This window comes from Solenopsis invicta, chromosome 10 (assembly GCF_016802725.1).
Source record: "Solenopsis invicta isolate M01_SB chromosome 10, UNIL_Sinv_3.0, whole genome shotgun sequence".
NCBI lineage: Eukaryota > Metazoa > Arthropoda > Insecta > Hymenoptera > Formicidae > Solenopsis > Solenopsis invicta.
The window spans coordinates 6,862,289-6,885,183 of record NC_052673.1 but is presented as its reverse complement, the minus strand read 5'-3'; the positions used below and the strand labels follow the sequence as shown (position 1 = coordinate 6,885,183).

The window sequence follows — 22,895 nt, the reverse complement described above, 5'->3', positions numbered from 1 at the left end:
ATATCTATATAGTATGGTATTTATTTTATCTTATTAATATTGTGGGATTAAGAGAAGAAAACACAAAAATTGTTTATTTCAATAAAATTTTCTCATTTTGTACCGTTTCCTTTTTAATCTTTTAAATTAAATGTTACATATTCCATTGAAACTTATTAAAATTAAATACAACCACTTGGGTTAAAATTGAAAGATTTTTCAATGGAAATACAAAAATAGTACACTTTGATTGTTTAAAAGATTTTTTGGAAAAATGCATTTAGGTTGAATTAAATTACACAATATTTAAGGAAATACTACTTGGGTTAGAATAAAATTTTTCAATGAGAATTAAAAATGCTATCACTTGAATTTTTAAATTACAAAGATTTTTCAATGACAATACAGAGATAGTACCACGTGGGTTTTGTATAAAAGTTGAAGATACTACCAGTTGGGTTAGAATAGAAGTTTTTCAAAATACAAATATTACTACTTTAATTTTGTAGAAAAAGTATACGAGTATTCTCTTTATAATAGGCGCACTTTAAAAGATTTCACACATTTTTTTTTTAATAAACGTATGATCATTTTTATTAGATTACACAATTTCAAGATAAGTTGCGCGCAACACACATAGGCGCGCAATTTTTTCTACCTTTCTTTTAAAAGAAGGTAATATATACATATACGTTTAAATTATGTATCTGACCTTGCTTTGGAATAATGAGTATTATGCATATGAGCATCTACCGTATCGTTTTTATATAATTCACATGACGTGTACTCTTCCATATCTTTCATGAAAAACGGATTGTTCAAAGTTGACAACTGTTATATTATATTTTGTTCAATATTGGCATCGTGTTCTTGTAATGATATTTTATTATCTATTTGCAGCTCAACGTCTGTCTCCTCCACTGACGGACTATTTAAATATTTCTGATCATAATTTATTTTGTAGCTCAATGTTCAATGCAATCCTTATGTCTACAGTAAATTATAATAAAATATATAAATTCACAATAAAAAAGATTAAAACAAAGCTAGTCAGAGACTCTTACCAAGATTATTGTTAATGACTGACGAATAAAGATCAGGTTAAAGAATCTGTCACGACGGATATGATGATGATGACAAGATGACAAGAAGTACTACACCACATACACCACAAGTACACCACAAGTCGCATACGGCTGACTGATGTATGCCAGCGCCACTCGTGTCGAAAATATGAAAGGGAGAATTCCTGAGGGTGACGACGACGTTTCTTAAAGATTAAAGATGAATATTTAGATTTGCGTCGCGATAACTCCGCTCGTAGGGCACGGAGAAAAAAAATAAAAACACTTTTATTATACAAGTTGGGGCTAAGCTATCGTTTAGACTACTCAGAACTTGATCGGTTCAGCCGTTACTGAGATCTGATAATCCCGCTTGCATGGAACTCGCTGACTGGCGTAAAAGAGAGTCGGTCTGCGATTTTCATAATAAAAAATTTTTTTTACATTAGGCTCGAGTCGCGACCGCGCCTCTAGATAGTTTAAGTCGTTCATTGTTATTGTACATTTTTTTGCATGTTTGATTATATTCTCTAAAATTTATTTAATTTTACTTCTATACATTTATATTATAAACGTTTTGTAATACTCTATCAAATTTTAATTAAAATTAATAAAGTGAAACAGTAGTTGTGGTTCCCAAAATAAATTAAAATACAAAATCAATTGCCAATGTAAGCTTTCACGATTGTTAGGAGATACGATATTAAGGATAAACAAATCTTCCAAATTAATTTACGTACAGAAATAATAATCAGTTTACAAACGTTTTGATCCTGGGTCTGAATTCTCTTCAGCGTGTACTAATTGTAATTATTAGTCAATGAACCAAATAAGGATTTGAAATAATTACTATTTTTCTTCCTTCAAAATTTACTTGTGTTCAAACTTGGATTAAAAATATAAATAAATAATTTAAACACACACACTGGAAGTATTGTTTAAAGTTATATATTTTAAAATTTGACTTGATACACGTATATCAGTACAGATAAAGATGTATGTTAAGAAATTATTATTGACTATTAATTATTTTATATTATAGTATATCTATATAGTATGGTATTTATTATTATTATTATAAACAATTGTTAATACAAGTGTTAGTTCTGTCTACCAAATGTATTACTATGTTTCTATGATTGTATACACGTTTATGCAATTGTTATATCTTCTGCGCATAAACTATTAACACTTTATATAGATCTAATGTAAGTTCTAGAGAAGTTGATTCGGAACGAAGTGAAGTCTCTCGTTACCCGTATCTTCTGTTATCGCCGCTATGCTATCCTCTGTCCCACAATATTATAAACATTTGTTAATATTAGTGTTAGTGCTGTCTACCAAATGTGTTACTATGTTTCTATGATTGTATACATGTTTATACAATTGTTACACAATCTTCTGCGCATGAACCACTAACGCTGTATATAGATCTAATGTAAATTCCTCATTATCTATTGATTTATAGTTAATTTTTCTCTTCAAGTATTCATATATTAATACTTTTTTGAACTTTTCTATTACATCATTTGGCATGTCTTCAAAAAATGGCAAAATGGATAATATTGATTCTGTAAAAAAAAATTATTTAATTTTTTTTATTAAATTATAATTTAAATAGATAAAATAGGACAAAGAAAATTTTTTAATGTTTCTTCCTAATAATTCTACAAATTAAATTTAAGTTTGTTATTTTTAAAATCACTTACTCAAAAACAGTTCTGATTTTTTCTCGGAATGGCTCCTCTCCCGAAGGCTACAATGGTGAACTGTAAATCCGACGCTTTGAAGTAATTCTTTCAACTCTTTGCGAGCATTATTTGAATTATGATACGGCCCAATGTTTTTTATCTTATCCTGTATGTAAAGTAATAATTAACAATTTATGATTCAAATGTCATAAAGTAATAATAAAACGTGTAATAAAAATATAATAAAAATAATGAAAAATAAATTGTGTAATACATTAATAATTGTAAATGAATAATATATTATGATAATTAATAATATATTTACCGGTATATATTGTTCAAAGCGAACGTCTTGCGCTAAAATTCTAAGAACTTCAAACAAATCATCAGAGGCTACTATATATAAAAGTGCAGTTCCATTGGGTCGTAATATTTGATAAATATTCTTAAAGGCTTGTCTGTTAAATAAAGTAAATTAATGTAATTAATTCTAAAACAATATTATGCTTATAAAAATATTTTTTGAACAAGACGTTTTTTAATTTAATATAAAACATTTGATAAACATGTAATGAATAAGTATATAATATGTGCATAAATTTATTTGGAATGTTTGTTTTATTCTAAAGTTAATGCATATACACGCACAATATGTTTAAAAAGTAAAACACAGATTAATTTACACTTGTTTTAAATCGTTTACTAATAAAGGTTGGATTCTATTTTAAAGTATATTTATTACCCAGCTTACCTAATATCATAGCAATAATGCAAAGCGTGAAACGAAAATACATGCTTAAATTCAGTAATATATTTTTTAGGTAAATTTTTAGTTTCAATATCCAGTACTTCGAATTGGACACGTTTTTCATCACTGGATGTTACATTTGCATATTTAATCATTTTCTCCGAAATATCCGTACCTTCAAAAAATGTAATCTTTAAATAGACAGATGAACAATGAAGTAGCGAGCAAAAAAAGGAAAGTACAGTTAAAACATGTTTGTTTAATTTAAAACAGAACAAAATAATTTACATAATTATCTCTTTATGTTCAATATTTGGTTATATATCTCTCTTTTGTTGCTTTGCGTGTAACGAACTTGTCCTTTATTTGTTATTATGCAATCATTGAATTAAATAATTATTTAACGTTTGTTTTTTGTTATTTTTAAAATGTATGTTTTTACCAATTATTTGTGCATCTGAGCCAAGAGCCGGTAACAATAAGTTCTTTGTTATATCTCCAGGACCGCAACCAACGTCCATACACTTTCCACATATATTTGTTAGATTCTCGGCAAATTCTTCGAGTATATACTCTACATTATGTTTCATTACGTTGTCATTTGCACTGTAAACTTCTGGACTAGTCATGATTTCCTGAACTTTTGCACTGTGGTTTTGAAAACTTTGTGCTGCGGTATTATCTTAGCAGCGCCTTATATACTCTACGATATTGTATAATGCAAGAAACTTATTAATATTTATTATTTAAATTGTTCTCTAGTTTTTCACATATACTTCAAACTATAAAAAATTATTCATTAAAGTATTAGGAAAACAAACTTAGTGCCGTCAACAAAACTATTTAGTTTTGTTGTTAGTTAGCACAAAATGCAATTGCTGAATAAAAAGATAAACAACCAAATAAGAAGCAAAAAGATGTTTTATGTAAATTATTTTGATCTTCTTTTAATTAAACAAACATGTTTCGGCTGTATTTAGTCCTCCTCAGTATTATGTACAGATTTAATCTATATATATATATATGCATATGTAACAGTCTGTCAGAAACAGTCACAAGAATAATGAGTTTTAACAATAAAACGTTATTTATATTCGATGAATTTCTATACAATCTGTTGCAACCGAATATGAAGCCTAAAGAATTATTTGACAGTTTTTCTACATCATCAATGTGTATCATCATTTTTTTATCGTTATAATGGAATTGATTCACGAGACTTTTACATGCACAGAGATCCACAGAATAATTTCATTAAAAAATACATTTTCACAATCAGATTCCAAACTCCAAAAGAAGGAAAATAACGTTTTCAATTAATTAATGCAAGACATTTGATGTGATCTCTTATTTACTCTTGTTTTTAATATATAAATTATTTTGTGCATTTGACGGTTAAGAATATAAGTCAAGAATTTAAACACACACACTGTAACTATTGTTTAAAGTTGTATATTTTAAAATTTGACTTGATACACGTATATCAGTGCAGATAAAGATGGTTGTTAAGAAATTATTATTATCTATTAATTAAATATTTTATATAATAGTATATCTATATAGTATGGTATTTATTTTATCTTATTAATATTGTGGGATTAAGAGAAGAAAACACAAAAATTGTTTATTTCAATAAAATTTTCTCATTTTGTACCGTTTCCTTTTTAATCTTTTAAATTAAATGTTACATATTCCATTGAAACTTATTAAAATTAAATACAACCACTTGGGTTAAAATTGAAAGATTTTTCAATGGAAATACAAAAATAGTACACTTTGATTGTTTAAAAGATTTTTTGGAAAAATGCATTTAGGTTGAATTAAATTACACAATATTTAAGGAAATACTACTTGGGTTAGAATAAAATTTTTCAATGAGAATTAAAAATGCTATCACTTGAATTTTTAAATTACAAAGATTTTTCAATGACAATACAGAGATAGTACCACGTGGGTTTTGTATAAAAGTTGAAGATACTACCAGTTGGGTTAGAATAGAAGTTTTTCAAAATACAAATATTACTACTTTAATTTTGTAGAAAAAGTATACGAGTATTCTCTTTATAATAGGCGCACTTTAAAAGATTTCACACATTTTTTTTTTAATAAACGTATGATCATTTTTATTAGATTACACAATTTCAAGATAAGTTGCGCGCAACACACATAGGCGCGCAATTTTTTCTACCTTTCTTTTAAAAGAAGGTAATATATACATATACGTTTAAATTATGTATCTGACCTTGCTTTGGAATAATGAGTATTATGCATATGAGCATCTACCGTATCGTTTTTATATAATTCACATGACGTGTACTCTTCCATATCTTTCATGAAAAACGGATTGTTCAAAGTTGACAACTGTTATATTATATTTTGTTCAATATTGGCATCGTGTTCTTGTAATGATATTTTATTATCTATTTGCAGCTCAACGTCTGTCTCCTCCACTGACGGACTATTTAAATATTTCTGATCATAATTTATTTTGTAGCTCAATGTTCAATGCAATCCTTATGTCTACAGTAAATTATAATAAAATATATAAATTCACAATAAAAAAGATTAAAACAAAGCTAGTCAGAGACTCTTACCAAGATTATTGTTAATGACTGACGAATAAAGATCAGGTTAAAGAACCTGTCACGACGGATATGATGATGATGACAAGATGACAAGAAGTACTACACCACATACACCACAAGTACACCACAAGTCGCATACGGCTGACTGATGTATGCCAGCGCCACTCGTGTCGAAAATATGAAAGGGAGAATTCCTGAGGGTGACGACGACGTTTCTTAAAGATTAAAGATGAATATTTAGATTTGCGTCGCGATAACTCCGCTCGTAGGGCACGGAGAAAAAAAATAAAAACACTTTTATTATACAAGTTGGGGCTAAGCTATCGTTTAGACTACTCAGAACTTGATCGGTTCAGCCGTTACTGAGATCTGATAATCCCGCTTGCATGGAACTCGCTGACTGGCGTAAAAGAGAGTCGGTCTGCGATTTTCATAATAAAAAATTTTTTTTACATTAGGCTCGAGTCGCGACCGCGCCTCTAGATAGTTTAAGTCGTTCATTGTTATTGTACATTTTTTTGCATGTTTGATTATATTCTCTAAAATTTATTTAATTTTACTTCTATACATTTATATTATAAACGTTTTGTAATACTCTATCAAATTTTAATTAAAATTAATAAAGTGAAACAGTAGTTGTGGTTCCCAAAATAAATTAAAATACAAAATCAATTGCCAATGTAAGCTTTCACGATTGTTAGGAGATACGATATTAAGGATAAACAAATCTTCCAAATTAATTTACGTACAGAAATAATAATCAGTTTACAAACGTTTTGATCCTGGGTCTGAATTCTCTTCAGCGTGTACTAATTGTAATTATTAGTCAATGAACCAAATAAGGATTTGAAATAATTACTATTTTTCTTCCTTCAAAATTTACTTGTGTTCAAACTTGGATTAAAAATATAAATAAATAATTTAAACACACACACTGGAAGTATTGTTTAAAGTTATATATTTTAAAATTTGACTTGATACACGTATATCAGTACAGATAAAGATGTATGTTAAGAAATTATTATTGACTATTAATTATTTTATATTATAGTATATCTATATAGTATGGTATTTATTATTATTATTATAAACAATTGTTAATACAAGTGTTAGTTCTGTCTACCAAATGTATTACTATGTTTCTATGATTGTATACACGTTTATGCAATTGTTATATCTTCTGCGCATAAACTATTAACACTTTATATAGATCTAATGTAAGTTCTAGAGAAGTTGATTCGGAACGAAGTGAAGTCTCTCGTTACTCGTATCTTCTGTTATCGCCGCTATGCTATCCTCTGTCCCACAATATTATAAACATTTGTTAATATTAGTGTTAGTGCTGTCTACCAAATGTGTTACTATGTTTCTATGATTGTATACATGTTTATACAATTGTTACACAATCTTCTGCGCATGAACCACTAACGCTGTATATAGATCTAATGTAAATTCCTCATTATCTATTGATTTATAGTTAATTTTTCTCTTCAAGTATTCATATATTAATACTTTTTTGAACTTTTCTATTACATCATTTGGCATGTCTTCAAAAAATGGCAAAATGGATAATATTGATTCTGTAAAAAAAAATTATTTAATTTTTTTTATTAAATTATAATTTAAATAGATAAAATAGGACAAAGAAAATTTTTTAATGTTTCTTCCTAATAATTCTACAAATTAAATTTAAGTTTGTTATTTTTAAAATCACTTACTCAAAAACAGTTCTGATTTTTTCTCGGAATGGCTCCTCTCCCGAAGGCTACAATGGTGAACTGTAAATCCGACGCTTTGAAGTAATTCTTTCAACTCTTTGCGAGCATTATTTGAATTATGATACGGCCCAATGTTTTTTATCTTATCCTGTATGTAAAGTAATAATTAACAATTTATGATTCAAATGTCATAAAGTAATAATAAAACGTGTAATAAAAATATAATAAAAATAATGAAAAATAAATTGTGTAATACATTAATAATTGTAAATGAATAATATATTATGATAATTAATAATATATTTACCGGTATATATTGTTCAAAGCGAACGTCTTGCGCTAAAATTCTAAGAACTTCAAACAAATCATCAGAGGCTACTATATATAAAAGTGCAGTTCCATTGGGTCGTAATATTTGATAAATATTCTTAAAGGCTTGTCTGTTAAATAAAGTAAATTAATGTAATTAATTCTAAAACAATATTATGCTTATAAAAATATTTTTTGAACAAGACGTTTTTTAATTTAATATAAAACATTTGATAAACATGTAATGAATAAGTATATAATATGTGCATAAATTTATTTGGAATGTTTGTTTTATTCTAAAGTTAATGCATATACACGCACAATATGTTTAAAAAGTAAAACACAGATTAATTTACACTTGTTTTAAATCGTTTACTAATAAAGGTTGGATTCTATTTTAAAGTATATTTATTACCCAGCTTACCTAATATCATAGCAATAATGCAAAGCGTGAAACGAAAATACATGCTTAAATTCAGTAATATATTTTTTAGGTAAATTTTTAGTTTCAATATCCAGTACTTCGAATTGGACACGTTTTTCATCACTGGATGTTACATTTGCATATTTAATCATTTTCTCCGAAATATCCGTACCTTCAAAAAATGTAATCTTTAAATAGACAGATGAACAATGAAGTAGCGAGCAAAAAAAGGAAAGTACAGTTAAAACATGTTTGTTTAATTTAAAACAGAACAAAATAATTTACATAATTATCTCTTTATGTTCAATATTTGGTTATATATCTCTCTTTTGTTGCTTTGCGTGTAACGAACTTGTCCTTTATTTGTTATTATGCAATCATTGAATTAAATAATTATTTAACGTTTGTTTTTTGTTATTTTTAAAATGTATGTTTTTACCAATTATTTGTGCATCTGAGCCAAGAGCCGGTAACAATAAGTTCTTTGTTATATCTCCAGGACCGCAACCAACGTCCATACACTTTCCACATATATTTGTTAGATTCTCGGCAAATTCTTCGAGTATATACTCTACATTATGTTTCATTACGTTGTCATTTGCACTGTAAACTTCTGGACTAGTCATGATTTCCTGAACTTTTGCACTGTGGTTTTGAAAACTTTGTGCTGCGGTATTATCTTAGCAGCGCCTTATATACTCTACGATATTGTATAATGCAAGAAACTTATTAATATTTATTATTTAAATTGTTCTCTAGTTTTTCACATATACTTCAAACTATAAAAAATTATTCATTAAAGTATTAGGAAAACAAACTTAGTGCCGTCAACAAAACTATTTAGTTTTGTTGTTAGTTAGCACAAAATGCAATTGCTGAATAAAAAGATAAACAACCAAATAAGAAGCAAAAAGATGTTTTATGTAAATTATTTTGATCTTCTTTTAATTAAACAAACATGTTTCGGCTGTATTTAGTCCTCCTCAGTATTATGTACAGATTTAATCTATATATATATATATGCATATGTAACAGTCTGTCAGAAACAGTCACAAGAATAATGAGTTTTAACAATAAAACGTTATTTATATTCGATGAATTTCTATACAATCTGTTGCAACCGAATATGAAGCCTAAAGAATTATTTGACAGTTTTTCTACATCATCAATGTGTATCATCATTTTTTTATCGTTATAATGGAATTGATTCACGAGACTTTTACATGCACAGAGATCCACAGAATAATTTCATTAAAAAATACATTTTCACAATCAGATTCCAAACTCCAAAAGAAGGAAAATAACGTTTTCAATTAATTAATGCAAGACATTTGATGTGATCTCTTATTTACTCTTGTTTTTAATATATAAATTATTTTGTGCATTTGACGGTTAAGAATATAAGTCAAGAATTTAAACACACACACTGTAACTATTGTTTAAAGTTGTATATTTTAAAATTTGACTTGATACACGTATATCAGTGCAGATAAAGATGGTTGTTAAGAAATTATTATTATCTATTAATTAAATATTTTATATAATAGTATATCTATATAGTATGGTATTTATTTTATCTTATTAATATTGTGGGATTAAGAGAAGAAAACACAAAAATTGTTTATTTCAATAAAATTTTCTCATTTTGTACCGTTTCCTTTTTAATCTTTTAAATTAAATGTTACATATTCCATTGAAACTTATTAAAATTAAATACAACCACTTGGGTTAAAATTGAAAGATTTTTCAATGGAAATACAAAAATAGTACACTTTGATTGTTTAAAAGATTTTTTGGAAAAATGCATTTAGGTTGAATTAAATTACACAATATTTAAGGAAATACTACTTGGGTTAGAATAAAATTTTTCAATGAGAATTAAAAATGCTATCACTTGAATTTTTAAATTACAAAGATTTTTCAATGACAATACAGAGATAGTACCACGTGGGTTTTGTATAAAAGTTGAAGATACTACCAGTTGGGTTAGAATAGAAGTTTTTCAAAATACAAATATTACTACTTTAATTTTGTAGAAAAAGTATACGAGTATTCTCTTTATAATAGGCGCACTTTAAAAGATTTCACACATTTTTTTTTTAATAAACGTATGATCATTTTTATTAGATTACACAATTTCAAGATAAGTTGCGCGCAACACACATAGGCGCGCAATTTTTTCTACCTTTCTTTTAAAAGAAGGTAATATATACATATACGTTTAAATTATGTATCTGACCTTGCTTTGGAATAATGAGTATTATGCATATGAGCATCTACCGTATCGTTTTTATATAATTCACATGACGTGTACTCTTCCATATCTTTCATGAAAAACGGATTGTTCAAAGTTGACAACTGTTATATTATATTTTGTTCAATATTGGCATCGTGTTCTTGTAATGATATTTTATTATCTATTTGCAGCTCAACGTCTGTCTCCTCCACTGACGGACTATTTAAATATTTCTGATCATAATTTATTTTGTAGCTCAATGTTCAATGCAATCCTTATGTCTACAGTAAATTATAATAAAATATATAAATTCACAATAAAAAAGATTAAAACAAAGCTAGTCAGAGACTCTTACCAAGATTATTGTTAATGACTGACGAATAAAGATCAGGTTAAAGAACCTGTCACGACGGATATGATGATGATGACAAGATGACAAGAAGTACTACACCACATACACCACAAGTACACCACAAGTCGCATACGGCTGACTGATGTATGCCAGCGCCACTCGTGTCGAAAATATGAAAGGGAGAATTCCTGAGGGTGACGACGACGTTTCTTAAAGATTAAAGATGAATATTTAGATTTGCGTCGCGATAACTCCGCTCGTAGGGCACGGAGAAAAAAAATAAAAACACTTTTATTATACAAGTTGGGGCTAAGCTATCGTTTAGACTACTCAGAACTTGATCGGTTCAGCCGTTACTGAGATCTGATAATCCCGCTTGCATGGAACTCGCTGACTGGCGTAAAAGAGAGTCGGTCTGCGATTTTCATAATAAAAAATTTTTTTTACATTAGGCTCGAGTCGCGACCGCGCCTCTAGATAGTTTAAGTCGTTCATTGTTATTGTACATTTTTTTGCATGTTTGATTATATTCTCTAAAATTTATTTAATTTTACTTCTATACATTTATATTATAAACGTTTTGTAATACTCTATCAAATTTTAATTAAAATTAATAAAGTGAAACAGTAGTTGTGGTTCCCAAAATAAATTAAAATACAAAATCAATTGCCAATGTAAGCTTTCACGATTGTTAGGAGATACGATATTAAGGATAAACAAATCTTCCAAATTAATTTACGTACAGAAATAATAATCAGTTTACAAACGTTTTGATCCTGGGTCTGAATTCTCTTCAGCGTGTACTAATTGTAATTATTAGTCAATGAACCAAATAAGGATTTGAAATAATTACTATTTTTCTTCCTTCAAAATTTACTTGTGTTCAAACTTGGATTAAAAATATAAATAAATAATTTAAACACACACACTGGAAGTATTGTTTAAAGTTATATATTTTAAAATTTGACTTGATACACGTATATCAGTACAGATAAAGATGTATGTTAAGAAATTATTATTGACTATTAATTATTTTATATTATAGTATATCTATATAGTATGGTATTTATTATTATTATTATAAACAATTGTTAATATAAGTGTTAGTTCTGTCTACCAAATGTATTACTATGTTTCTATGATTGTATACACGTTTATGCAATTGTTATATCTTCTGCGCATAAACTATTAACACTTTATATAGATCTAATGTAAGTTCTAGAGAAGTTGATTCGGAACGAAGTGAAGTCTCTCGTTACTCGTATCTTCTGTTATCGCCGCTATGCTATCCTCTGTCCCACAATATTATAAACATTTGTTAATATTAGTGATAGTGCTATCTAATTCAAATGTGTTACTATGTTTCTATGATTGTATACATGTTTATACAATTGTTACACAATCTTCTGCGCATGAACCACTAACGCTGTATATAGATCTAATGTAAATTCCTCATTATCTATTGATTTATAGTTAATTTTTCTCTTCAAGTATTCATATATTAATACTTTTTTGAACTTTTCTATTACATCATTTGGCATGTCTTCAAAAAATGGCAAAATGGATAATATTGATTCTGTAAAAAAAAATTATTTTATTTTTTTTATTAAATTATAATTTAAATAGATAAAATAGGACAAAGAAAATTTTTTAATGTTTCTTCCTAATAATTCTACAAATTAAATTTAAGTTTGTTATTTTTAAAATCACTTACTCAAAAACAGTTCTGATTTTTTCTCGGAATGGCTCCTCTCCCGAAGGCTACAATGGTGAACTGTAAATCCGACGCTTTGAAGTAATTCTTTCAACTCTTTGCGAGCATTATTTGAATTATGATACGGCCCAATGTTTTTTATCTTATCCTGTATGTAAAGTAATAATTAACAATTTATGATTCAAATGTCATAAAGTAATAATAAAACGTGTAATAAAAATATAATAAAAATAATGAAAAATAAATTGTGTAATACATTAATAATTGTAAATGAATAATATATTATGATAATTAATAATATATTTACTGGTATATATTGTTCAAAGCGAACGTCTTGCGCTAAAATTCTAAGAACTTCAAACAAATCATCAGAGGCTACTATATATAAAAGTGCAGTTCCATTGGGTCGTAATATTTGATAAATATTCTTAAAGGCTTGTCTGTTAAATAAAGTAAATTAATGTAATTAATTCTAAAACAATATTATGCTTATAAAAATATTTTTTGAACAAGACGTTTTTTTAATTTAATATAAAACATTTGATAAACATGTAATGAATAAGTATATAATATGTGCATAAATTTATTTGGAATGTTTGTTTTATTCTAAAGTTAATGCATATACACGCACAATATGTTTAAAAAGTAAAACACAGATTAATTTACACTTGTTTTAAATCGTTTACTAATAAAGGTTGGATTCTATTTTAAAGTATATTTATTACCCAGCTTACCTAATATCATAGCAATAATGCAAAGCGTGAAACGAAAATACATGCTTAAATTCAGTAATATATTTTTTAGGTAAATTTTTAGTTTCAATATCCAGTACTTCGAATTGGACACGTTTTTCATCACTGGATGTTACATTTGCATATTTAATCATTTTCTCCGAAATATCCGTACCTTCAAAAAATGTAATCTTTAAATAGAGAGATGAACAATGAAGTAGCGAGCAAAAAAAGGAAAGTACAGTTAAAACATGTTTGTTTAATTTAAAACAGAACAAAATAATTTACATAATTATCTCCTTATGTTCAATATTTGGTTATATATCTCTCTTTTGTTGCTTTGCGTGTAACGAACTTGTCCTTTATTTGTTATTATGCAATCATTGAATTAAATAATTATTTAACGTTTGTTTTTTGTTATTTTTAAAATGTATGTTTTTACCAATTATTTGTGCATCTGAGCCAAGAGCCGGTAACAATAAGTTCTTTGTTATATCTCCAGGACCGCAACCAACGTCCATACACTTTCCACATATATTTGTTAGATTCTCGGCAAATTCTTCGAGTATATACTCTACATTATGTTTCATTACGTTGTCATTTGCACTGTAAACTTCTGGACTAGTCATGATTTCCTGGACTTTTGCACTGTGGTTTTGAAAACTTTGTGCTGCGGTATTATCTTAGCAGCGCCTTATATACTCTACGATATTATATAATGCAAGAAACTTATTAATATTTATTATTTAAATTGTTCTCTGGTTTTTCACATATACTTCAAACTATAAAAAATTATTCATTAAAATATTAGGAAAACAAACTTACAAGAACGTTTGGCAACCCGAAAATTCAAAAAATTCTGAAATTTGGTGTACACATAGAGGAGTTCATCCGTAACACAAAAATATTTTCTGTTGGTGCCCAATTTCAGTTTAAGGGGGTGAAACATCCCTTTGAAAAAAATTGGATTTTTTCTTTCCAAGCAAATATCGTCGAAACTATAAGAGATAGAGAAAAATGTTCTGAATAAAAGTTGAATGGCTGCAAGAGTACTTTATAACAGTGGTGAAGAAAAATTTTTTTTTTATTTTTTTTAATACTTTCCCCCACCACCTACCTATTTTTTTTCAAAATTTTTATTTTTTTTATAAGCAAAATAAAGCTTATTTTATTACGAATTCAACGGTATATGACAAAGCTATGTTGCAACATTTCCATTTTTTTTAAATAATTAAAAACCACTCCATAATGCATGGTACGCGCACCCGTCCGTGCACTATGAAAGTGTTCCCCTTCGATTTTGACGAGTCTTTAATACGTTGTCGTACAGATCAAAATAAGGGACACGTATTTTTTTATACGTGCCCACTCTCACTTTTAGGGGTGAAACACCCCTTTGAAAAAAATCGGTTTTGTTTTTTCGAAGCGTGTATCGTCGAAACTGTAAGAGATAGAGAAAAATGTTCGGAATAAAAGTTGAATGGTTCGAAGAGTACTTTACAACAATAATTTAAAATAATTTTTTTTGTTTTTGTGAGATATTTAATTATTATTAACATACATTTCACATAGCTTTCAATTATTTGAGCACGACAATATTACATGTATACTCACGATGACATAAAAGATGAAACTAATTAAAAGAAATCATTGACGTATATGAAGAAATATGTATTATATTTTGTTTCGCTCGTATAAAATTTTAGCCGGGCCAAGAACGAATGATAATCAAGTTATTCTAAATTACATATATTTTTATTATGTACAAGTAGGAGCAAGCATTATACATTAGCGAGCAATGTACATTATTATAATAACGCGGAACCAATTTCTGCCTCACTAGGCCTTCATCAGCCGCTATCATAAATATCTTAATATTAACAAAATATTGTTAAACAACTAAACTTGAGTAAACGACTCTCTCGTAAAAAATAGTTACATATTCTAATTGTCGTGGAAAGTCAAAATTAAAAATTATACAAAATTATAAATTAACGATTTTCACGAGCCTCCCGCCTCTCCCGTAGTATTTGAATTATTGCTCCTCTTCCGCCACCGCGCCGCATGATTTCTTCAGCTGTAAAAGGAGGAGCTGTAGAAGAATTTGTTTCATCAATGAGTGGTCGTACTATATTCACCGGGACACTTGCTTTACAAGTGTCGCATTTTGAAGGCGGAAACTATAATAGATAACAAAATAAAAACAATAATAATAGAAAGTACAAATAATTAATGTTATTCATGTAACTAATAAAAGAACTTACTGGAAGATTAGGTTGATAAGATTTGCCACAGCTTGAACAGGATTTCATTTTTCACAATAAAAAATGTTGCAAATATACTAAACTGACGCAAATCGATAGCACTATATTACTGTTTCATTTATACTATTGTTTTACGTATTTATACTACTGTTCTAATATAGGTATGCTTACATTATTTATTAACTTTACTTTGAACATTATACATTCAAATGTTACGTAAATATTTCTCTAGATGTGCGCGATTTTATAATTAATATTTACGCAGACTGTCCTCGAAATGTTTTCGTCATCTCCTATTAGAAAATAGAGTTCCAGGAAAAATCTTATTTATCGTGCATAATAATGTAATAAAATAGCATAATAGTGTAATAAAATAGCATTGAAGTAATGTAATACGTTGCTATTTTTCGAAGTAAAGTTTAATAACATAAAGTCACCTTGATGTCTAGACTAAAAAGAAACTCGGTCTTCGCTTCGCATGTCACTTGGCGCGAGACGCGACCGCGCCTCTTAATTTTGCATACCAGACGATAAATAAGATTAAATAAAAGATTTCTTGGAAATCAATTTTCTAACGTTTAAGCTATTTGCGCAAAATCTATTCGCGCAGTAAATAAATTCATGTAATTGCGTCTTTTGAGTCATATAAATATATCCGAGGAAGTATTATTTCCAGTTTCATTTGCGACGTCAATCAGTTACCATTCTGTCGTTAGTAATCAGTGCTTGACAGAAATTTCTGTAAAATGACGCCGTTTAATGTAGCAAACGTAATAAACATGTTAGCTACTACGTTTCAAATTGCGAGTATAACACAGACACCTATAACACCAGTGGAAATTGAAGTACATAACGAAATTAAAAATATTTTACAAAAAGCTCAGGACACACGTTCAGTGATATTGATAGATCATGATTACGTGCTTGATTTTGAAGATCCGTCGGAGCCACATTCCACGCAAGTTGTAGAACATATTACGCCTGCAGAAAAAGAAGAAGATGAAGGCAGTTTCGAACCTGAAGAATGCGTTGTTGATGATGAAGGAGGCATAGTCGACTTCAGTTATAAGAGAAAAGCTGTGGAGTTTTGGAAAAGTGGAAAAAAGGCCTGTAGAACTTTAAGTGCAGTACAACACAAATTCCGCAAGGTTAAATCTTATCATCAACTATACAGGTGGGAGACAAGTTTAGAAAAAGGTGGAACAAATGCAGATAAATTTGCATTTATTGCGGAATATGTACTGCACAAGTTTCAAGAAGCTTGTGATAGAAAATCAATCATTCATGATATGAATTTAAGATTATGGGCCTTGGAGGCAAAGGATCAAGTGGATCTACCCGAATTCAGGGCAAGTAAATGGTGGATTTGGAAGTTTAAAAAAGTACACGGAATTGTTTCTCGAAAAATAACCGCATTCCGAAAGCAATTTACATTTAAAGATCAAGAAAATATACAAAATGTCGCAAAAGAATTTGTTTCAAATGTAAAGTCCAAGATCCCAGCTATAGGACTAGAAGAAGTTTATAATGCAGACGAGAGTGGCTTCAACCTTGAAATACATTCTGGGCGAACATTAGCGAAATCAGGAGTGAAAATAATTGAGGCAGCAGTTCAAAGTATATCTTCAACAACACATAGTTATACTATAATGCCTCTTATTTCGGCAAGTGGAAATCTTCTTTCACCACTGTACATCGTTTTGAAGGTGTCTACAGGAACATTTGGACCGAGGGTGGAAGAAACTCTATTTCGTCCAGTTAACATATACATCCAGGCTTCAAAATCAGGAAAATTCACTGCAGAACATTTCAAAACTTGGTTCACCGAAGTATATCTACCGAATACTGGCAGTAAAAGTATGCTTCTACTTGACTCATGGACGGGACACTGCCCGAGCCAGCTAGAGCAACATGTACCACAAGGTAAAGAAGTTACATTTTTAACCATTCCAAAGAAGACGACGGGTATCATTCAGCCTCTAGATGTCTTTGGATTCCGAATTTGGAAAAATTTTGTGCGAACATTTTCAGATAATGTCATTCTTCAAGAGGAAGATATTAATTTGCACTCCCGTAATGAAATAATTAAATTACAATCATTAACTCACAATCAACTATCTTCACCTAGATTTAAAAACCTTTTTAAATATTCGTGGTTTAAAAGCGGATATGTAGAAACGCGTCCCGACCACTTTCAAAACCCTGTAGAATATTGTTATTTTAAAACTGAAAAGCATGTGCCAAAATGTAGTATCTGTGGAAAGGCCGCATTTATGCGTTGTGCATGGTGTGGCGAATATTTTTGTTTCAAACATTTTTACGAAGACTATCATTACTGTAGCACATATAATCCGTAATTTTCATGTAAATATATGTAAATATATATAAAAACTATGTGATAGTTATATATAATAATTGCACACAACTTTCTGTAATCATTATATAATTGTTAAAAATGTAAAAGGTAAAATATTTATAAAGTGTGTAGAGATGTATATAGGTAGAGAATAGGAAGATGAAGAATAGGTAGCAAGCGCGTAGAATTGTGTGAATGGATGCATGAATTTTAGAGTAATATTGTAAACCAAGACTCCTTCTTGACAATCTTTTGTAAGCTGAAGAGAAATATTGTATATCTATCTATACATATATCACTGTAAACAATTATGTATGGTTATATAAAAATACGTAAAATTATATATATAAATCATGCCTAATTGTATGTAATTATTATATATATATTTTAACGTTAAAAAATAGAGTTTCATCTTTTTTTATGGTGCGGTATACATAACAGTGTAATAAAATAGCATTGAAGTAATGTAAGTTGCTATCAATGATTATGCATCAATGATTTCTTTTAATTAGTTTTATCTTTTATGTCATCGTGAGTATACATGTAATATTGTCGTGCTCAAATAATTGAAAGCTATGTGAAATGTATGTTAATAATAATTAAATATCTCACAAAAACAAAAAAAAAATTATTTTAAATTATTGTTGTAAAGTACTCTTCGAACCATTCAACTTTTATTCAGAACATTTTTCTCTATCTCTTACAGTTTCGACGATACACGCTTCGAAAAAACAAAACCGATTTTTTTCAAAGGGGTGTTTCACCCCTAAAAGTGAGAGTGGGCACGTATAAAAAAATACGTGTCCCTTATTTTGATCTGTACGACAACGTATTAAAGACTCGTCAAAATCGAAGGGGAACACTTTCATAGTGCACGGACGGGTGCGCGTACCATGCATTATGGAGTGGTTTTTAATTATTTAAAAAAAATGGAAATGTTGCAACATAGCTTTGTCATATACCGTTGAATTCGTAATAAAATAAGCTTTATTTTGCTTATAAAAAAAATAAAAATTTTGAAAAAAAATAGGTAGGTGGTGGGGGAAAGTATTAAAAAAAATAAAAAAAAAATTTTTCTTTATCACTGTTATAAAGTACTCTTGCAGCCATTCAACTTTTATTCAGAACATTTTTCTCTATCTCTTATAGTTTCGACGATATTTGCTTGGAAAGAAAAAATCCGATTTTTTTCAAAGGGATGTTTCACCCCCTTAAACTGAAATTGGGCACCAACAAAAAATATTTTTGTGTTACGGATGAACTCCTCTATGTGTACACCAAATTTCAGAATTTTTTGAATTTTCGAGTTGCCAAACGTTCCTTGTGAGTTTGCTAAACGCAGCCACTGTTGCTCAATGCAGTGACAATTCTATGTCCTATGCTTCTGTGATCCGAGAGAAATGTGATCCGGTAAATATTTGAATTGGGAGTCGTTGGTTGTCCGCGTACCAGTAAGCGTGTTTGTAATAGAGTGAAAAAGCGCGGTTAGGATTGCTGATGCAATCCTCCTTAGATTTTGCCTAATTATATTTTGTATTCCCATTTATTGTTTTGTATTCCAATTCCACATAATCTACCAGTGATAACCTTGTTTAATGGCCGAATCGTCCCCACTCTGACTATTTCCAGGAGACGGGTGCCAAATTAAAGAAAGAAGAAGAAGAAGATGATGTGATCCAAGAAAGTTCTGTCTAGAAAGGTACACGTGACAGTGAACGGTTACAAGTTATTTACATGTAAATACACGATTGTATGTACACGCACCGGCATAAATGGTGTCTCTCCGCGCTGACGCTCGGCTGCCGCACACACGCGAGCTACGCGAGACGCGCACGTATGTGTTTCGTGGCAGCGCGGCGGAGGTCGGGGTGCCGGCAGAAAGTAGTGGGGGGCGTTTCGATACCGCGTCTTCCTCGCTCGACGCTGGATCGAGAGAGAAGACACGGAATCGCGGCGCTCGAGAACCTGACAGAAATGGTATCCCTTGCGCCTATACGGCTGGTATACGGGATACCGCGGTTCGTCGCGCGCTGTTGTAATTTTTAATTGTATAAAGAAATTTACTCGGATACAAATATTTGTTTGAAAAATAATGTAAATAGAATTACGATTTTTAATAATAAATTAAAATTATGTCATCACAGCAATACAGCATTTACACAAAGAGAACAATTTTCTTCATCTAAGCAAATGATGTCTGTTTAATATCATAAATTCTTCCAAGAAGATTTTATATTGTTGTTTATATATGAAACAATGAATTGTTGAGTTGACATTTAATTTTTTTTTGTACTGTAATTACTATAATTGACGTAAAACAATACTCTGAGAGAAGAACCGAATGAACGTCTGATTTTTCTTAAATTTTGTACAGTAATTTGTAACGTCAAAATATGAAGAAGTCTGTCACTTCTCCGAGTATTGTTTTACCTCAATTACAATCTCCTTAGAAGAATTTATGATCTTAAACAGACATAATTTGCTTAGATGAAAAAAATTGTTCTCTTTGTGTAAATGCTGTATTGCTGTGATGACATAATTTTAATTTATTATTAAAAATCGTAATTGTATTTACATTATTTTTCAAACAAATATTTGTATCCGAGTAAATTTCTTTATACAATTAAAAATTACAACAGCGCGCGACAAACCGCGGTATCCCGTATACCAGCCGTATAGGCGCAAGGGATACCATTTCTGTCAGGTTCTCGAGCGCCGCGATTCCGTGTCTTCTCTCTCGATCCAGCGTCGAGCGAGGAAGATGCGGTATCGAAACGCCCCCCTCTACTTTCTGCCAGCACCCCGACCTCCGCCGCGCTGCCAAGAAACACGTACGTGCGCGCCTTGCGTAGCTCGCGTGTGTGCGGCAGCCGAGCGTCAGCGTAGAGAGACACCATTTATGCCGGTGCGTCAGAGCCGTAGCTAGAACAAATTTTGTGAGGGTGCCTGGGGAAAAGTAGAGGGTGCTTGCAATTTAATCAAAATAACATTTTAGGATATCAATTTAATGCCTTTTTAACAAACTAAAAAGTAAAATATATTAATATAAAGATTACAAACACAAAATAATAATGTATTATATCTTTGTAGATATTATGTCTATGTATAAACAAAAAAGGAACGTTTTTCATTGCATTTATGCATACAACTAAAATATTAAACTCTTAACATTAAAAAATAATAGTAATATAATTAGAATAACTGCAGTCTTCTTTCTTTGGCATTATGAAATTCTCTTAAAAAAGAATTCATATTTATATTTGTAGTTTTTTTCTTTTCAAAGGCTAAAAATATAAGATTAGCCATTCTTTGGTGAGTCATAGACATTCTTTGTGATCGGTTAATTTTAGTTAGAACCGAAAATGTAGATTCACACAACGCAGTGCTACATGCAAACGTTCTACATGCTGCTAAGTAATTGTAGGTATCATTGAATGCTACTCTTTGGTTATACAGCTTTGAAAACGTGTCTCCTTCTTCGTTACTTTTCTCAAGATAACTTTTAACTACCATTATTTCATGTTTTTGAGGAATCTTTATACCTAGTTTTTGCAGACATTCAGATTTTTGGAAATTTAGATCTTCTGCATTGATAACAGCATCCAAAATATCACTGTTTTGGGAAAAACGTCTCTTTAATTCAATAAGAATAATATCTAAAATTTCGAAAAATAGTGGTCTAAGTTTATCTTGGTCGTCCTCCTCATTAATGTGATGCATTATTAAAAAACCGTCTATATTTTTACTGCGTTTCCTTTGTCTTTGTGCTCTTTCTTCGTCTATATTTTCATTATTTGAAAATTCTTTCATTAAGTTTTTTATTTTTTCATATTCTTCACTAGTTCTTATCTTTTCAATTTGACTAATCACAGCCGTAATTATTACCATTGCATCCTTCAGGCTAGATTCTCTTGCTTGTAGAATTTTATCTGCAGGATGAAGAATTTCCAAAATAATTTTAAATATTATCATGCAAAATAAAAATTCTGGTTTCTTCATTACTTTTAATAAACCTATACTTTCAACAATATATTCGCCCTTAATCTGTTTGTTATTTTTAATAAATGCAAGAGCCTCAATAATTTTTGCGTAATTATTGTTAATAATTTGAGTAACGCACAAGTGTCCTGACCAACGTTGCTCTAACAAGCGTGCAAGTGGCTGTCCTTTATAAAAGTTAGATATTGATCCTCTTTTCAAGAAATTGTATAACATTGAGCACTGTTCAAAAAATTGTGTGGCAATTGGTATATCATTAATTGCCTTTATAATGACGAGATGTAGTCGATGATTTGAACAGTGTATGTATGGAATTTCTCGATTTAATTTTTTTTGGATTAAGGCTTGTACTCCTCCTTTGTGACCACTCATGACTGAAGCACCATCGTAGCATTGACTTAATATATTGAAGTGATCCAGTCCACATTCTTGGAGAAAATCGAGTGTCAAATTAGCAAAAGTTTCAGCATCCAATTTCTCAACGGACTTGATTCCCAAAATTGATTCATGTGCTTTCCCGTTTTTTATGTATCTAACACCAATAGCTATATTTTCTCTATTGTTTTTGTCACGCGTGCCATCTTCTAAAATCGTGTACCATGGAATATCAGCTGCTTTCACGTCCTGTACTATATCTAATCTAACCATCTTAGCCATAATTTCAATAATATCATTTTGAATTTGGGGTGATAAATATGTTGCATTAGCAGGTATTAATTTGGCAC

The 22,895-nt window shown here is 29.6% G+C and overlaps 3 protein-coding genes and 3 long non-coding RNA genes across 6 annotated transcripts; all 6 read right to left on the bottom strand.

The window, feature by feature from the left end:
* Positions 1 to 828: 828 nt before the first annotated feature.
* LOC120358776 lies at positions 829 to 1,212 on the bottom strand. Its single transcript, XR_005575634.1, has 2 exons — positions 1,044 to 1,212; positions 829 to 969 (listed from the first exon to the last, which is right to left on the bottom strand). It is a non-coding gene; the product is annotated as an uncharacterized LOC120358776 (long non-coding RNA).
* Positions 1,213 to 1,975: 763 nt separating this feature from the next.
* On the bottom strand, positions 1,976 to 4,154 carry LOC120358775 (juvenile hormone acid O-methyltransferase-like). The gene is made up of 5 exons (XM_039454042.1): positions 3,925 to 4,154; positions 3,486 to 3,657; positions 3,060 to 3,192; positions 2,753 to 2,900; positions 1,976 to 2,614 (listed from the first exon to the last, which is right to left on the bottom strand). Exons 1-5 carry the CDS (start codon positions 4,109 to 4,111, stop codon positions 2,433 to 2,435), a joined length of 822 nt encoding a protein of 273 aa, XP_039309976.1. The 5' UTR covers positions 4,112 to 4,154; the 3' UTR covers positions 1,976 to 2,432.
* A 1,707-nt stretch (positions 4,155 to 5,861) lies between these two features.
* LOC120358773 lies at positions 5,862 to 6,135 on the bottom strand. The gene is made up of 2 exons (XR_005575633.1): positions 6,077 to 6,135; positions 5,862 to 6,002 (listed from the first exon to the last, which is right to left on the bottom strand). It is a non-coding gene; the product is annotated as an uncharacterized LOC120358773 (long non-coding RNA).
* An 873-nt stretch (positions 6,136 to 7,008) lies between these two features.
* Positions 7,009 to 9,187, bottom strand: LOC105205338 (juvenile hormone acid O-methyltransferase). The gene is made up of 5 exons (XM_011174691.3): positions 8,958 to 9,187; positions 8,519 to 8,690; positions 8,093 to 8,225; positions 7,786 to 7,933; positions 7,009 to 7,647 (listed from the first exon to the last, which is right to left on the bottom strand). The coding sequence occupies exons 1-5, from the start codon at positions 9,142 to 9,144 to the stop codon at positions 7,466 to 7,468; spliced, it is 822 nt and encodes a 273-aa protein (XP_011172993.2). The 5' UTR covers positions 9,145 to 9,187; the 3' UTR covers positions 7,009 to 7,465.
* Positions 9,188 to 10,894: 1,707 nt separating this feature from the next.
* On the bottom strand, positions 10,895 to 11,168 carry LOC120358772. Its single transcript, XR_005575632.1, has 2 exons — positions 11,110 to 11,168; positions 10,895 to 11,035 (listed from the first exon to the last, which is right to left on the bottom strand). It is a non-coding gene; the product is annotated as an uncharacterized LOC120358772 (long non-coding RNA).
* Positions 11,169 to 12,041: 873 nt separating this feature from the next.
* On the bottom strand, positions 12,042 to 14,242 carry LOC120358771 (juvenile hormone acid O-methyltransferase-like). Its single transcript, XM_039454040.1, has 5 exons — positions 13,994 to 14,242; positions 13,555 to 13,726; positions 13,128 to 13,260; positions 12,821 to 12,968; positions 12,042 to 12,682 (listed from the first exon to the last, which is right to left on the bottom strand). Exons 1-5 carry the CDS (start codon positions 14,178 to 14,180, stop codon positions 12,501 to 12,503), a joined length of 822 nt encoding a protein of 273 aa, XP_039309974.1. The 5' UTR covers positions 14,181 to 14,242; the 3' UTR covers positions 12,042 to 12,500.
* Positions 14,243 to 22,895: the final 8,653 nt, after the last annotated feature.